Source organism: Protopterus annectens, chromosome 8.part0 (assembly GCF_019279795.1).
Source record: "Protopterus annectens isolate FY-2018-M chromosome 8.part0, PAN1.0, whole genome shotgun sequence".
Classification (NCBI taxonomy): Eukaryota; Metazoa; Chordata; order Ceratodontiformes; family Protopteridae; genus Protopterus; species Protopterus annectens.
Window position 1 is genome coordinate 1,569,613,020 of NC_056741.1, and position 17,809 is coordinate 1,569,630,828.

Sequence of the window (17,809 nt, forward strand, 5' to 3'; positions counted from 1 at the left end):
GAGTAGTGCTGTCAGTGTTTATATTACACGTACTATAAGCTGCAAGATGCTTTGGATTAGACAGACTTTATAACATATGATTTAACTGTGCTGTCTGCACTCTGTGGTTTCTGTAGCAACTATTTGCTGTACTTGCAAGTTTAGAACCTGGTTGCGATGATACGCAAGTAACAATCCAGTTTTTGGTGTGATTTAATCTTTTCTTCCGAGATGGTTTCATTTCTTATTTGAAAAATCTTGTTTTGTATGTGATGCTTGCATTTTAGTATACTTTTAATTGTTTTAGCTGGTGTAGATTCACTTGCATAAATGTCCTTAATAGATGTACTTTATTGAATACAGCTTGTCACAATTTCCGATATGATTTTTGCTTTGCTTTGACCGAAACATATTTTGGCACAAGTACAATTTATCAAATTTTAAGAATAAGCTTTAACATGGGACTGACTAGAGGTAAGTCCATTGAGCTGTCCTTCAATATATTGTGACTGACTAAATGTGATTCATCTACAAGTTAAAGCTTTCCAGAACAATACCAATAACAAGACAGATAAAGGCCCATGCGAGCACACACATACACACTCACACACGCAAGTGCTCCACTCCACATACATACCATAAAAATAATCACCTCCCGTAACTCTAACCATAAATCAAAAGCACACACACTACAAAACGTACATAGAACTAAAGCTATCCCCTTACCTGGTCTTTACTCTAACCCTAACTGGCAAAACCCCACTTAACTGCATGTGAGCATAGCTTTCACACAGCCAGAAAAGCTGATGAGCTGCTGTTCAAACTTTCCTCATGTTGTCCAATTTTATTTTTGACTTTAGTTGAAAGCAGTACATTCTGTCAACAATATGTGCCTTTGACAAAGTATACAGCACATATAAATATACGTATGTGCAAATATATACACACATATGAGTGTGCGTGTGTGTGTGTGTGTGTGTGTGTGTGTGGGGGGGGTGAATACATATATGTATACAGCAAGTAGTTCTATAATAAATAAATATAATGGGGTGTGTGCATGTAATTCTGTATCCAAGTTCTAAAGTATTTAAGTTGTAGAGAGAGTGTCAGCATTAGGGAAGAATCATGTAATTCTGTTATTTGAGTTTCTCTTGCAGGTAGGTCTAGTTCATGGCCTATATGAAATATTTGATTACTTTTTAATGGGAGCAGCAAGCTTTTGATGGATTCCATTCCAAGACATAATATTCCACCATCCTAGGTTTTGATTTGCCAGTTGTTGACAGTTACAAAGCACATGAGCTATGTAGTCATATGCTACTCATTCTACGAATAATAATGATGATCATGTAATTACTTCATTGCACACAATATGTAGTTCTGTTAAGCACGTTGCTTATGATGCACCAAAAAAAATACAGACCCATATGTTATTCATCTTCTGCCTTACCTTACAACCTTGAGAAGACAGAATTCTGAGATCTGCAGGACAACGGTCACCTCCCTTTATTTCCACTATATCACCGGTTACTAGCTGATCTGCTGGAATCTCTTTCTTCTCTCCATCTCGGATCACAAGAGCTTGCTAAAGCAATTATTAATGATAAAAGAAAGGTTAAGGTACAACAGAACACTAGTTACTTTTTCATAAACTACAGTTTAACTCATTCTTATGCAATAAGCTACCATGCCTTTAATATAAAAGGCAGTATCCAAAAATGTTTAATAGCAAAACATACGAAACTATTCATAGTCAGGCAGTTATATGAATCCAAAACAGCATTATGAAGTGAGAGTACAGAATTTATTCCCTGCCCCCTATATTCTGCTAATTCTTCTGAATAAGGGGCCTAACTGCAGCCCAGATGACCCCAAATTCAACTAGCAACATGGGCATTGGACAGACTACATGGAGAAGGATGGAAGTGAGCAGCAAACATCATCTCATTCATCCATGGCTTACTGCAATTACAGCTTTATGAGCCTGGTGAATGCCATGCTATGAGTGGTATATCATTTGTTTGGGAGGTTATGCATATGTGGAAGTATGCATACACCTCCCAAAGGCAGCAGTTGTAGAGCTTGCAAGGCTGCCTTGAGGTGGTAGGGAGGACTGATGTCTTTACATCAAACATTTTGAATGTTGAATGCCACAACATTGACAGTCAAAATGTCAAAACCAAAACAACCCCCAAAATACCTATCAAAAGCAGTATTATTTGCAGGAGGCAAGCCCCCGGCAATCCACCCATGTGGGTGGGCTGTGCTCCCTATACCCCCCTGGGGTATAGCAGGGGGTATAGGGCTGTGCTCCCTATGCCCCTGCTAAATAAATATATATATATATATATATATATATATATATATATGCACACATACATATGAATGTGTTTATATGTATATGTGTGTGTGTATATATATATATATATATATATATATATATATATATATATATATATATAAATGTGTACATATAAATGCACACACACACACACAAACACACACACACACACACACACACACACACACACACACACACACACACACACACACACACACACACACACATATATATATATATATTGTACTACAGAGATTAATGGGTCAATTCCCTTACCCCTGCTATACTATGGTCTCCTACAGCTGGCTTCCCTTTAACTAATGGGTCATTTCCCTTATCCCTGCTATACTATGATCTCCTACAGCTGGATTCTCTTTAACTACATTACAGTAGCATTTTTGAATTCAAAGTTTTGACTGTCAGTCAAATGTTTGATGTAAAGTCATGAATCCTGTGGGGAGGTAGGGCACACTCCCGGGTAGCAGTACAGACATGGCAAATGAGAAGATGAGTTAGTTGTACATGATGGTCAGCTGCAGGGAAGGGGAAAGAAAAACATAACTGGACAGTGCGATCCATCGCTGGATCATAATCAAAGGGACCCTAGGCAGAGTAATGGATTTGCCCACTCCTACAGCCTCCCCCCACACACAGCGCCACCTGCAGTAGCCGCTCACATCTGTCCATGTGCACACCATTTTCTTCTTTACTTCTACAATAATTACAGATGTTTGGATTCCATTTAAAAGTTTTATTTCAAATTTTATAGCACAAACACTGATAGACTTTTGTTAAAACAATACGGTCTCACAATGAAAACAGACATAGCATTAACAGTACACTTCTCTGCTCTTAAAACTCACTTTCATTGAAATTGCATTGAAACCCACATTCAAACAAAATGCATATGGCCAGTGGAGGACTAAATTTATCTTTGGGCTATTTTCAAGCCATAGGCCCCTTGCACACATTTTCAAGACCATCCATAGATGCATGTGCTCTTTAATTCACCATCCTAACTGTATTAAGTTACATTCCTTGTATAATACAGCACCATTTATTATAGTGTGCTTTAAATTTGTAGATTTGGTCATTTTCCAGTAAGCAATGAAACAAAATGTTTGAACCAGTAATGACAAAACTAAACTGCCCATTTCATAACATTTCAACCCTAAAAGCCCACTCAAACATCTATCATAACAATCCAGTATCAGTCAATATGGACAATCACTGCAGAAGTAAAAGTCTGAATAATTCCACAGAGATCTGTAATTAATGAAGAGGTTGCTGTTAGAAAACAAATTTATATTTTAGTGTTTCATCTATAAATTCAGTGCCTGCTGCCCTTGAAGAATAACTCGCCTATGTTACTTTTAAAAAAAAATTGTAATCTGATAAAATTGCAATAGGGAATAGATGGCAAATTGACAAAGGGTTCATAGTTACTAGGGATCTTATCCAAAGAAGGACACACTCAGGACAGCAGCACCTCCATCCCATTAGAGTACAACATAGCATCAGCAAACCATTGACATGGTGTGGGAGTAGAACCCACAACCTTCTGCATCAAAAGTAGGCATGCTACCTCTTGTGCTGCTAACACTACTTTTAAAGGTTATAGTGCAGTGACAAACATTTGTTAAACAAAACAGTTGCAAATTGAATACAGACAGCATGAGCAGCAGTAAACTTCTCTTCCTTTGAAAGTCACTATTCCTTGAAAATACACTGAAGCTCACAATTCCTTAAAAATACACTGAAACTCACAATTTAAATACACTGAAAACTCACAATTCCTTGAAAATGCATTGAAACTCATAATTTGCAGAATGTCCAGATTTCTGCCTTATGTTTTTGGTCTACTTCTCTTAAAATTTGTGTTTTCTGGCAAACTGCAGAGGATTGAAGTCACTAAATAATGACAAGTTAACACAAAACATGTTATTCTAACATAATTCTAAGTTTATAAGAGCAAAAATTAAAATCTGTCCCTACATTGGATTTTTTGTACATATTTTTTGTGTTAGGAAGTTGAGAGGTATGGTTTGTATAGAGGATTCAGGATATTGTTTCCTGTAACTAAATTACAGTGTTTGCGCTTAGGTATATTAAGTAACCTACAATCTGTAAATTGGGTATTTAAAAAAAAAAAAAAACTCATGTGCGCATGCACACACTTGGCATTCTTAAAGGAGAAGAATACCCTTAAGGAAGACATGTAATTTTATTTTAAATAAAAAATAAATGTTGTGGCAACCCCTTGACCAGTGGGTCCCCTCCCAACCAGTGTGGTCTAGCTAATTACCTAGGTCACCTAGCACTGGATCAGGCTCTGGCGGCATCACAGTGTAGTCCTATACTGCTGAGAGGAAGTCTTGTTTCATTTTTGACCTAACTTCTGTCACTACCCCCCCCCCCCCAAACAAACACACATTCCTCAGCTAGTAGGATATGCATTGCCAGGGCCTTCTTGTTTTAATTCTAAATCATACACCATCTGATCTTCTTGCACACTATCCTCTTTACCTTTCAAACAGGTCGATGTCCTTTTCTGTTTGTGGCCTATGAAAATGTAGGCAATATTCTTAGTGTGATCTCATCAATGTCCCAGAAAATGTGAAAAAATTATATCAATCTAGTCTGATTTTATACAACTAACTGCAGTGCTGGTGCTGCGGTAGCGCTGTCACCTCACAGTAAGACATTGTCCTGTTCAATTCTCAGCTAGAGCATCTTCTGTCTGGAGACATGCGTGAATGGGCGTACCTTTGTTGAAGGTTGTGCGTCAGGGCTGGCAACTCGGCATGTAAAAATCTACTGCCAATCATTAACGGACCGGAGTTACGCTGTGGCGACCCCTAACCGGGAAAAGCTGAAAGACACAACAACAACAACAAAAAGATGGTGAAATCCCTATCTTATTGTCTTTTATCATGGGCTGCTCACACCACACTGCAGAAATGTGATTTGTGGTGAAGATCTTCCTAAGTTTCTTTCTTTCTCAGTTATAACTATATCCATTCTCACTAGTTTGGACTTTACTGGCTGAAAATACATAACTTTACATGTCTTTACATTCCTTCTGTGTTACCACTGATATGCCTGCTGTAATCCTGAACCCCAGCAGTAGGTACAGTAGCAGTGTTTTTGTTTCCTTCAAATGTTCTGGCACCATCTGAAATCCATGAAAAAAATATTCAGTCTTATTGAATGTCTTCTTATCATTTATGAGGTTGTTTTTACATCTACAACCATTAAGACTCTGATCTGCAAATGAGCTTTATTCAATAGCCCAAAGTTTGTTTCCCACAGCCTCCATTTATCTAATCTGTAACTGTGAGTAGGTCATGTAAACGGACAGGGCTAGTGGGGTTGCTCCTTTTTCATAAAAAGAGGCTTGTGCCTGGTAGGTTTAGCTGGTTAACAAAAGAATAAAAATAACTAAATTAACTGGCTAGTCTCTTGCAGATGACTACCACTTCCCTTCGTTAAAATTACAGTCTGCTCAACATTCAATATTTTTCACTAGTTCTTTCTGCCACACAATTATCCTGAATTTTTTTTCTTTCATACCTCACTTTTGTATTATTCTTGGAGTAGGGTTGACATATTACATTGATTAAAATGTTACAGAACCACAGTCATTGCTATTTTGTTTGTATCATAGCCAAGAAGGATGTAAGAAGGTATGAGAAGGTGAACCTGACCTCATGGTACAGAGTGATAACGCTGTAGGCTGCTGGGGTTAGGGTGAACTTCCCAACAGCCATATGCCACTGCACCAGTGTCTTTGCTGGCCCTGGACATTGGCTGGTTTGAGTTAGAGAGGCTGACGTAGGTTTTGTAGATCCAGTAAACAAGGACAGGAAGTGGTGGTAGCTGGTGATTTACTGCGTGGAGGCAAAAAAAAAAAAAAGAGAGACAGAAAGAGAAAAAGGTAAAAAAACAGAAGTGTTGGGAAGGAGACCTCTTTAAGGATCAATAAATGAAAGACAGAATGTATAAAAAAAGTTGCAAAGAGGATAACAACATTTCACGTAAGGAGAACATTACAGGCAGCAGAGAATATCCAAGAAAATATAGAGAAGAAAATGGTCAAAGGGTTGAGGATTCAGTGAAAAAAAGTGCAAATATATACAAGAAAGTTGAAAGAAAATGGAGGGCATTTGGTACTGCAGTAAGTACAGAGGGCTAACAATGTTAGATATCAGACAGATATTTTTCTGTTATGGATTCTCTCATCTCATTCCCTTTAATTAGCAGTTCTATATACATTTTTGCAATATAGTTCTCATTTTAGAGCTATCTACAATTCTGTACAACTTAACTATGTTGCTGTGAAGTCCTGAGGACTGCATAGAGAATAAACAATGAGTTTTCACTAGTTATCTAACCAGAGAGAGAATAGCCAACACATTTTAATTCTTTTCTCTCTACACCTTAGAACCTCCCAGCTTCAGCCACTGCTTTCCTTCATTCAGTTTCAGGTCATGTACTCCAAGATCTTCATATTTTGTTACTGACATTATTCATAGCACACTATGTACTTTTTTTCTAATATCTCACTGGTTCCTATGTTACAGTCTTTAATATTAAGAATTCAAATTCTGCTTAAATTAAAATATTCAAAGTAGATCTTAACCCTTTTTGGACCACAGAATCATAGGTATGTACTAGGATAATGATCACTGGGGCCTTTTTAATTCTAGCCATGCATTCTCAAATCTCTTACAAGTCCTAGGGCCCTTGGTAGTGCAAGCAGGAGCTTGGGAGATGACACATTTACAAGCAGGAGCTTATGTGGTAAACTATATTACAGGCATAAACCAGAATAAAAACTGAGTGACAACAAACACGGCTATGTAAAATAAACCCAAAAAGTTTTTATTATACCTTAGTAAGCGCTTACTAAGGTATAAAACCTTTTTGGTTTATTTTACATAGCCGTGTTTGTTGTCACTCAATTTTTATTCTGGTTTTGCTTCCTGCATACTGGTGTAACAACCTCATCCCAGCTGTTTGGTTGTTTTTACTTTTTTTCAACATATTAGAGACATAGGTGCCAAACTAGGAGTGAATTTCCAAGGAACTCTGCTTCACATAGATGGGGAGCCTATCCCAGAGAAGGGGTAGTCTCTGGGATACATATCTGTTTCATCAGCAGGTCCTAGCTATATCACAGGCAAGGTTTAAGTCTTTAGAATGGGTATTTCTACTGCTGTTTGCTTTGCATATATAAAGGAGGTCCATCAAAGTAGGGTCGGAAGATGCCTTGTATGCCAGGCATAGATCTCCCCTCAACAACATGAAGGAGACAGAATACAGGCTTTGAGGTGGTATGTGTAGGACATGTTATTTATATTCTGCACTCTTTTCGTGAGGAAACTCTATGGACATTCTAATTGTTGGATGTGCCTGCTTCCAGTTGTTGGATGTATCTGGTTAGGTACATACCAAAGGGGAAGCAAAGGTTCACTATTGTTAGTGTTCACCTGAAGGCCAAAGTCCCTCTAATGCTCAACAGGTCACTTCATCCCCTAAACTCCTTTTATATAATGAGATCCAATATTTACTAAAACTTGTGAAAATGGGACTTTTCTCTGCACTGGCCCCAATTTGTAAAACAACACTTTTCTAATTTGTTGATGGTTACCGAGATGGCATTTGCTCTCAATGGGCCAGATTTTAAAAGACTTGCTCTCAGTGTAAGTATCTTACCCTGGTTTAAGGCCTGTTTAAAGCAGAAATATACAAGAATTAGTCACGTAAATTGAGTTCAAGTCTTTTAGAAGCTGGCTCATTATTTAGTGCCACCCCCTAAGATACACAATTATGAGTTAAAAAAAACTGTACTTTATATTATGTCTAAGTTGTGCTACACCAGACAATTTTCTGAAGCTTGCTAGGTTTTTTTGTCTCTACACCATCTTAGAGATCAGCTTTGTTACAGATCTTTGCCCTACTTAAAATAATAAAATTTTTTTCACACAGCCCACTTGTGGAGCTACTTATATGTACTGCAAAAGGATCGAGCTGTACTGACCCATACTAACAAACTATCCTGTTTATAAACCAGACCAGCAGCTTATGACCAGGCCCAAGACTGTCTTACTTCTATGTTAACTTTTTTTCTTATATTGTCACAAATGTTTTACTATAGATTAACCTTCACTACAATTGTTACCTCATTTGACCTACTGTTTAGGTTAGCCAATTAAAAACGTATTTGAATAATGTGACCTTCATGCTATCCTGGGTCATTTGCTAAGCTGAATAGCAGACATCCAGTAATATTTCTTAGCATGACCAGCTTCATCGTCAATTGTACCACAATGATCAGATACAGTCTACTATAGTTTTTAGCAAGCGGGCACCTTTATTTTCCCAATACAGTGATATCACAAATACATCTAACTGTGTTCATAGACAAAAAGCAATTAGATAAATGGCTGACTAATAAAATTTAAGAAGCAGAAATACTTTCTGATGTCCTGTTTCACTCATTTTCATATACTATATTATTACATGTGACAAAGCTATACATAAATGCTCATTTAAGTATATTGATGGTAGGAAGTAGCCTATAATGACCTTCATGGCTGAGGTTACAATTTTTGCACAAACGCAGTGACGTATGAACAGTGTTCCGCACATTATCTTCTATTCGTCCCGTAATTTTCATCTTGCTTCAGGTCTTCTGATATAAAGACATCTTTCCTGGACTTTCCAGCTGTATCACCAGCTTTCTTTCAGTGGCTTCTCAAAAAGTACTTTTACTATTTATGTGCATTAGATATTATATACCACCATTTTAAAATAAAAAGATTCTGTCACAATTACTGCTTCTCTGAAAGGAGCTCTGTTTTCCTTGTCTCCCCATCCAGAACAGTTGGCAATGCATGATAGTTGGCAGTTTGGCTTGTGCATTATAGCTGGCAGTTTGGCTTGTGCATTATCATTAGTTTAGAGGGTGTGTGTGTGTGTGTGTGTGTGTGTGTGTGTGTGTGTGTGTGTGCACATGCATGCGCATGTATTATGTATTATAAGCTTACACACACACATATGCTTAGGTAGATAGATAGCTATAGGCACAAATCTCTCTCTCTCTCTCTATGTGTATATATATATATATATATATATATATATATATATATATATATATATATATATATACACACACACACACACACACACACACACACACACACACACACACACACACATATATATATATGTGTGTGTGTGTGTGTGTGTGTGTGTGTGTGTGTGTGTGTGTGTACAGTATTTCAATTATAAAAAAAGAGAAAGATGGTATGATACCATAAGTGAGGATGGTTCTATATAATGAATGAATAGAAAAGTAAGTAATTCTGTCTATCTTACCTGTAGGGGGTGTGCGTTATGGGAGAATTTACTCTGTAGTGGCTGGATTTGAACCCAGGAGAGAGTAAATCCAAACTATAACTCTCTCCCTTTCCAGGTGTTACTGTTATGATACCAGTTTTAATGAATTATATTAATTTGTTTATCAAAGCTCTGTGTGTGTGTGTGTGTGTGTGTGTGTGTGTGTGTGTGTGTGTGTGTGTGTGTGTACTGAGCATGTACAGTTCATACTTAGTATTTATATGATTTGGAGGTTTCTGGGCCTGGAGCTTTCCAACACTAGTTGGGGCAAACATTGCTACATCAAATACAACAATCTCCTTTTTTTTCACCTTATTCTCAAATGAATGCTTGCTGTACTTCTGTGTTGTTTATATGCAGCCCTTTAACAGAATAAATATTTTTGGTTCACTATAGGACATGCCACCAATGGATTTCTGACTCCAGATTTTTGTGGCTTCATGCGACTGTGACAGTCCTTTCACTGAAAACTGTTTACAAGTGTGTATGCATGTATATGGAGGATGAAGCTGTCAGGCCCTAGTAATGCATTTTTTTCGAGTTGTACTTATGTATGAGATATTTAATTATTTTTTATTTATGTTCTATAAAATTGGTTTTCAACTATCCATTGGGAGTTGTAGAAGTATTTAATAATTTTGGAATGTGCTGGTAGCCAGCCATTAGGAGGTGTAGAAGTATTTAATTGCACTGGAATGTGCTGTTAGCCAATTATCAGTTTAGATTCATGAAAGATTATGAGAGATTTGCTTTTTCCATGCTGTAATTAAGCAATAACTGATGATGTGGTGTAGTATATTGAAGAATTACTTATGGCTGGTGTGGTTTAATCACGAGGGTGAAGGCTGAGTGATTAAATGAAGCCAGCAGTGGGTAAATTTCAATATACCACAGTTGGTTATTGCTATTATACATTGACCTTATTTAAGAAAAAAAAATACTTACTTTTCTTAAATAATGTCTTTGTATAATAGCACCATACTGTTCTTCCACAGCTGGTGTTATCCTGCTGCCTTGTTTTGATGTACTGCACATGCGTATGGGACTTGCATCCACACATACCCAGTATATCAATGTTTTGAGAAGGAATCAACAGAGAAAAAGAAAGTCTCTGTTGCTCCGTTTTTGTTTCCTTTTTTTTTTTTAATTAAAAAAATGTTTCGGCTACTTTAAGGGTAGGAGAGAAAGACAGAATGGAGGAAATGCTAAGAAAATCAGGTACGTGCCTTTAGTTTTAAATAACATACCTGATTTTCTTTGTATTTCCTCCATGCTGCCTCTCGGGTATGTCCAGAGTTCAGACTATAGATTTTTATTTTAATTTAAAAAAAAAAAAGTTTTGGAATATACGAACGGAAAGAAGTCCTGGTGACCGGACCTTTTTCTGTTGGTATATTCTGGGATTTACAATGAGCCCGCTGGTTGGGCTGGCCAATCAGCATGCTCATTTTCGAATATTAATGGACAGTCATTGTATAATACCCAATATACAATGTAACCTGATTAATATTCAACAATGTACATGCGTATTGTAATTCTAGCACTACTCACAAAAATAAGTCCAGTAAGCTACAGCTATTCAGAACAAAAGTTACAGTCACCAACATGGTGAAAGACAAACATCCATCCTCCTCAAAGGAGATGCCAGGAGTCTTCAGAGACCTTCACATGAACAGTAGGATGCATATACTTTCTTGAATCCTAAGAAAAGATTCAAACCGCATTTACCACAAGGCATTGCACAAGCATCAGCATGCACACTTCTTTTGCATGTGGAGTGCATTATGAAGCCACCACACACTATGAAAATGGCAAAGATCGACTACAGAAGCAAGAAATTTGGAGAAATAATGGCATTATTAAAAAATATAAGTATTTTTTAAGCAATGCAGTGAGTAAAAGCAACAATCCATTTCTGTGTGTGGGTAATGTTGGTTGTCTTAGTAATTTGATCACCTGGGCTTTGCTCTCATAATCAAACAATGCCAGCTGTGGGTAATCACAGAAATACCCACACTAGTGGTGAATTTTCTAAAATATTTTTTTTTTTTTTTCCGAGCTGTCACAGTATCTGTAGCTCCATGTTACAATTTTTACAGACATATACTTTGTAAGCATAACAAAATAATGGTCAGTCCCACAGACTACCCAGAGCCCAGGGCCAACTTCCATTTATAGCCATCCGAATATGATATAGCTATGCACTCCATTAATATCAAGCAATTAAACGGCATGTATCCTTTTGGTAAAAGTTTAAAAGCAACATCACAATGGTGGTAAAGGATGAGGCACACTAGGTTACTGTGCATAATGCTGTCAGATTTTAGTGCCATTTGTGTTTACAATTAGTATGATGTTTTGTAAGGAGTATACTAATTCATGAAATAAGAAAGCTACAATGGTTTCCTGAAAATGACAGAATTCAGACTTTTTTAATTATAATTGACTGAAGCTCAGTGTATAAAATGACTAGCAGTCACGTAGAGTTACGATAACATTAATATGTAAAGAGCAGCCTTCAGTCTCCCCACCTCTCTTTTCAAATGAGGACAGTTATTTACTGCTGAGATAGAATGTTTTGATCCAACCTATGCTGTCTTGCACTTCACTCCAGAAATTAAGGCTAGAAACTGTTAACAAGGTTCATCTTATAGTCCTGGGTTTGATTCTCAGTTTCCATTTGCACAATCTACAAATCAGAGGTTGTCCATTAACTAGTCAGTACTTCCTGTTTGTCCTATAAATAAAACCTGGATAACAAAAAAAAAACAAAATGTCAAAACAGTGTTACATACCTGTGGGACCATGTTGTTGAAACTAGCCATAATATTTGTACTTCTTGCTTCCTGGAAGTAGGCAAAGCACCCAGTAAGAATGACAACACCTGCTAGTACTATACCCAGGTACAACTAAGAAACAAAAAAGAAAAAAAGAGAAAAAATAAATAAATAAAAAAATAAAATATCAGTGACTGCAGAAAAAGCAGTCAAGACATTACTGAGTTACCTAAAATCATGATTATGACATATTTAAACTAATACAGACTAGGAATACATGATAAAGGCAAGGAAAACACATCCAAAAATATATGATCCAGACTACCATTTTATATGTATAGTTACAGCATACGGTCAGTGACTCTTCAATCAGTCAGACAAACACAAATGATTAATAACCACCCAGATGAAAAGAAAGTAAAGTAGAAAAGCTTTTCTTGAAGTGACAAACACATTGTAAACATCACATGTGAAGCATTTGCTACATAATAGTGTTAATATATATAAATATCTATAACAGCAAAATTACATACATATATAAAATATACCTGTATGCCACCTTCCATTTAAATGAATGTTGAATGTAAATATTAAACAATAAATATTAAGCCAATTCTAAATATAATTGTCACAAAAGGAGATACTGCCAGCCCAGCTATCTGGAATTTTGTAAATAATTATAAGTCATTTCTGAATGAATGTGAAAGAACTAAAATGGCTTGATTTACCCCAACTTCTTAACTACCACCAGCTAGTTACTGCTTATAACATTCTCAAGTGCCCTGAAAAAAACCCTTAAATATCCAATCTTCTCACCCACTACACTTCAAATCGACATCTCCGATCTAGTGAAAAATCTCTCCTCTGCATCTCCCGGGCAAACAGTACTGCAGGGAAAGCACTCTATTCCCACACCGTTGCTAAAAACTGGAACTCTCTTCCCCACTCTTTGACCACTGCCCCTACCACCCCACAATTCAAAAACTCCCTCAAATCACATCTACTCAATACCTGGTTATTCCCCTGCATCACTTAACTTACCCTCACTCTTTCCATCTCCCCCTTCACTTTTCCACTTCCTAACTACTCACCTTAACACTCCACATTCAAATACTTAGCCAGTTCGTCTGCTACTACTCTTGCAAGGCATCTGCTCCTCTCCTTAGGCACAATAGTATACACCCACACATTAAATGTAAAGGTAAATGTCTAACTGTTGTCTGCTGGAAAATGACTGTTTGTATTTTTCTCATGACAACTGCACAGCACTGTATAAATTGTTATTATTTGATTTTTATTGTTATTTTTTATTATTTCTTGCCAGAGCTTTTCTCCGGGCCTCCGCTGTAAATGGACCTGGTCCAGTCGGAATTTCCTGGTTAACAAATGTAAAATAAATAAAATAAAATAAAATCAACATGATTCATATGCTTGTGTTACAAATGTATAACAACTGTATGTCATATAAGATGGTTTTTACAGACATGTGAGCTGAAGGGATAGTTTGTAAAGTACTGAGCTTAAAGACCTATCCACAGTGTACCGTACTGGAAAAGAACAGAAATGTATGTACACTATTGTAACTGTTTAAATGTATATATTTTAATGGGGGAAAGTGAAACACAAGAGGTTAACTTCAATAGCTTAAATTAAATTACTTTATAGTCACGTCAAAAAAGGATGTTATCTTTCAGTTTCAGTGTAGTAACAGACACAATGTCTAGAACCAGAAGTTTTTTTGTTTTGTCTTGGAAGCATTTTTTTTTTTTTTTGACTTCCAGGATCTGCCTTAGATCTAAGAAAAGCCCTTATTTATGTATTTTTACAGGTAGATGCTAAATGCTACTAGGTGTATCAATGGGGGTTTACCTACAATAGAGTCAGATGACAAGAAATGATGTCATTCTGCAAGCTATCCCAGCAGTAATATTTGGGATATTAATTTAAGAACTCTCTGAGAGAGACTGAGTATTCTGCATTTTTCTATAACCTGACAACATCACCTGGAAGACCACATCTGCCTTGCTTGCTCTGCAAGTAAGTTAACTATGGTATAATAATTCACTTAGATTCAGTCAGGAATATAATGAAGTATAGTTTAGATGTTTTCTTTATTTATTTGAGACTGTCCTGCAATGTTGGTTTAAATATTTCCTGTGATTCTGAATTCTGATGTTACTCTGATCATATACTGAGCATTTTCTTGTTGTTTTATTATCTACTATTAAATATATTTAAACATTTACTTGTGGCTGATATTTGAGAGACATATTTAAGTTCTAAGAGTGCTTGCATATTTATTTGGTGACACTGCATAGGCCACTCCTAACAGCTTTGCTCATGGTCAAACTACCATTTGTATTGATAGTAACATTACACAGTTAGATTGGATAGCCTTTGTTAAGGGTCTAAAAGTAGCTGATAAAGAGTTGTCTGGTGGAAGAAATAACTACCTTATAGTCTGGGCAGAAGGGGGCATAGCTAGTAAACCTGTGCCAGCCTTTCCCAGGTGTGTGTGTGTGTGTGTGTGTGTGTGTGTGTGTGTGTGTGTGTGTGTGTGTGTGTGTGTGTGTGTGTGTGTGTGTGTGTGTGTGCATAACTCAAACCTCAAAGTGTGTGTGTGTGTGTGTGTGTGTGTGTGTGTGTGTGTGTGTGTGTGTGTGTGTGTGTGTGTCAGCTACTTGAGCAGGGACACAAATCACTGGTTGGACAGAGAGGATGCTGGAGGTCTTGGCTTGGCCACTCAGCTGAGATCTCAACCCTATACTGTGCCAGTGGAGAGCCTTATTGGGGATCCGGAGAAAGAGGGAAAACAAGCCCCAGACTGACGTCTGTGTGCTCTTAATCAAAATTGGACTTGATGTAGAGAGCTGCATCTGAAAATACTGTGTGTGTACCTGTCATCCTCCGAACGTACTTCCCCCGCTGGTGCTAGTGGTGAGGATTGAAGCTCCTTGATTACTCGACCAGTAGAGGGGCATCACATATATTGGTGGCAGTGGTGGCATATCCACATATTAGGATTCAAGGTGTGGATATTGAATTCCTGTAGCCTGTATACAGTAGTCACTGCAGGTATTTGTACTCTCAATCAGCCACACAGTGAGCATTCAGAGTTTCATATCACAATAGTTTTATTTATTTTTTTTTTTTTTTGTTAGCTTAGTTAGTCTGGGAAAGCAGGCAAGGATATCAGTAGAGGAGTATGGCAAGCTGACAAGGAGCACGTTGGCTTAGATGTGCCAAGACAAAGGACTGGTGCATGCCAACCTGACTTAAGCAGAGATGATTGCAGCCTTAGCCACAGCTGCATCACAGACTAGCAACCATGAAGAGAACCAGACTGGCTTTGGGGATGTACACCTCTCAGAAAATGGACAGTTCAACTTTACTACAGAGGACTTAAAAATCCATCTGGAGTTAAAGAGACTTGAACTGGAGGCCAAATGTTTGGAAGTAGAATCAGCACACAGACTTAGATGCCTGGAGGCTGAAGAAAATGAGAAACTGAGATGTCTGGAGGCCAAAGAAAATGAGAAACTGAGAAACTGAGACATCTGGAAGCTGAGGAGAATGAGAGGCAGAGGCAACATGAATAGGAGATGCCAAGTCTTTGCTAGGGTCATGGAGGTAATGGGGAATGGAATAATTGAACCTCAGAAGCAACAAAGGTCAGTAAATTTCTTTCACAATTTACATCAGTAAATTTCTTCCACAATTTACAGAGGGTGATAATTTTGACAGTTTTATTCATGTGTTGGAAAGGGTATGTAAACAGCCTAATGCTGACCAAGGGCTCTGGATACAGTTCCTGACCCCCTTACTCCATGGTAAAGCTGTAACTGCTATTTCTAAATTGTCTGATACTGAATGCTTAAATTATAATACAGCCAAAAGTTGTTTGTTAGAGTGTTTTAAGTTAACACCTGAAGCTTATAGAAAAAAGTTTCTTGAACACAGATGCAAGGCAGATGAAAGTGTGTGTGAATATATTGCTGAGTTTAGCACTTATTTTCATAGATGGGTGAGTAGGTGCCAGGTCACCACTTTTGAAGGGCTGGCAGACCTTTTGGTGAGGGAACAAGCCCTTGACACTTTGCCTGAGGACATGAGAATCTGGTTAGTGGATAGAGAATAAGCAGGGCATCATTGCACAGGAAAGGGATACCCAGTGCTGCTCATGGGTCTAAGGGAACCCATGATGGGCAGTCTAGACTGCCCCAGCAGAATCTGCTAGTAGCAGGGGAAGCCACTAGTCCAGGTACACATCCAGGACCAAGGGTTAAATGTTTTAAATGCAAACATTGGTGCCATGTAGCATATAGATGTCCACGGAGGCAAGGTGGAGAATAAAAGGTGGGAGAGCCAGTAAGTGGGAATGACAGAATGCCAGCAGTAAGTTGTCTGGAGACAACAAGGGTACCAAACTACCACAACAGATTATATCCTATCATATTAGATGAGAAAGAGGCCACAGCTAAGAAAGACATAGTCTGTGACTTAATCACTGTGAAGCCTGCAATGGATAAAGAGGAGCACTACTTGCTTGGGAAGTCTACTCCAATCAGAGCTTTAGGAGAGACCACATTCCAAATAACTTTGGCTAGGGTTCACCTTGACTGGGAGGGTGGAAAAGGAAGCAAACAAGTAGGTGTGTTTGATGATATCCCCGCAGATGTCCTGATAGGCAATGATTTTCATAATACAGTACCTTGCCTTCATGCAGTTACAGGCAATCAGGCTTGGAGACAAGCATGTGGGTCTGGTAGCCTGGAGGGCCCAGACAAACCACAGACTTGAAGCTAGGACTGGTGTGGTGGTTACTTCAGAGAGGGAGCTACCCTGTAGCAGTGACACTGAAGGTGAGCCACAGCTGCTTGTGGGTACTGATGTTCCCTTGGACAGAGTCACTGTAAGGGCAGAGGTGAGTAGTAGTACTCAGGCTGACAGTGAGGCACCGCTGTCAGAAAATACCAGACTTCCTGTGGAAGGGGAGCTGAGAAGAGTTACAAAGAAAAAGTTGAGACAGGCTCAGCTCTCAGACCCTACATTACAAGGCCTGAGGGAGGTAGCCAGGGAGGCACCTGATTTTCATGGAAAGAGGGAATCTGTATACTGGAACAAAGGGTTACTGTACAGAGAGTGGACCCCTAAGGGAGGGCTAGAGGATGAGAGAATACAGCAGTTGGTAGTGCCCAGAGCCTACTTGGCATTTCTAGCCATCGCCCATGACATTCCCTTTGCAGGTTATATGGGCATAAAGCATATAAAGAGATGTATTATGCAGAACTTTTATTGGCCTGGGATT

The 17,809-nt window shown here is 38.0% G+C and overlaps 1 protein-coding gene across 1 annotated transcript in view; it reads right to left on the reverse strand.

Moving 5' to 3' along the window:
- ATP12A (ATPase H+/K+ transporting non-gastric alpha2 subunit) overlaps positions 1-17,809 on the reverse strand; it is a 534,499-nt gene that overhangs the window by 397,595 nt on the left and 119,095 nt on the right. Inside the window, exons 5-6 of the mRNA XM_044081130.1 lie at positions 12,520-12,633; positions 1,430-1,564 (exon numbers count right to left, since the gene is read on the reverse strand). Coding sequence (XP_043937065.1) covers positions 1,430-1,564; positions 12,520-12,633 — 249 coding nt within the window. The remainder of the gene's footprint in view (positions 1-1,429; positions 1,565-12,519; positions 12,634-17,809) is intronic.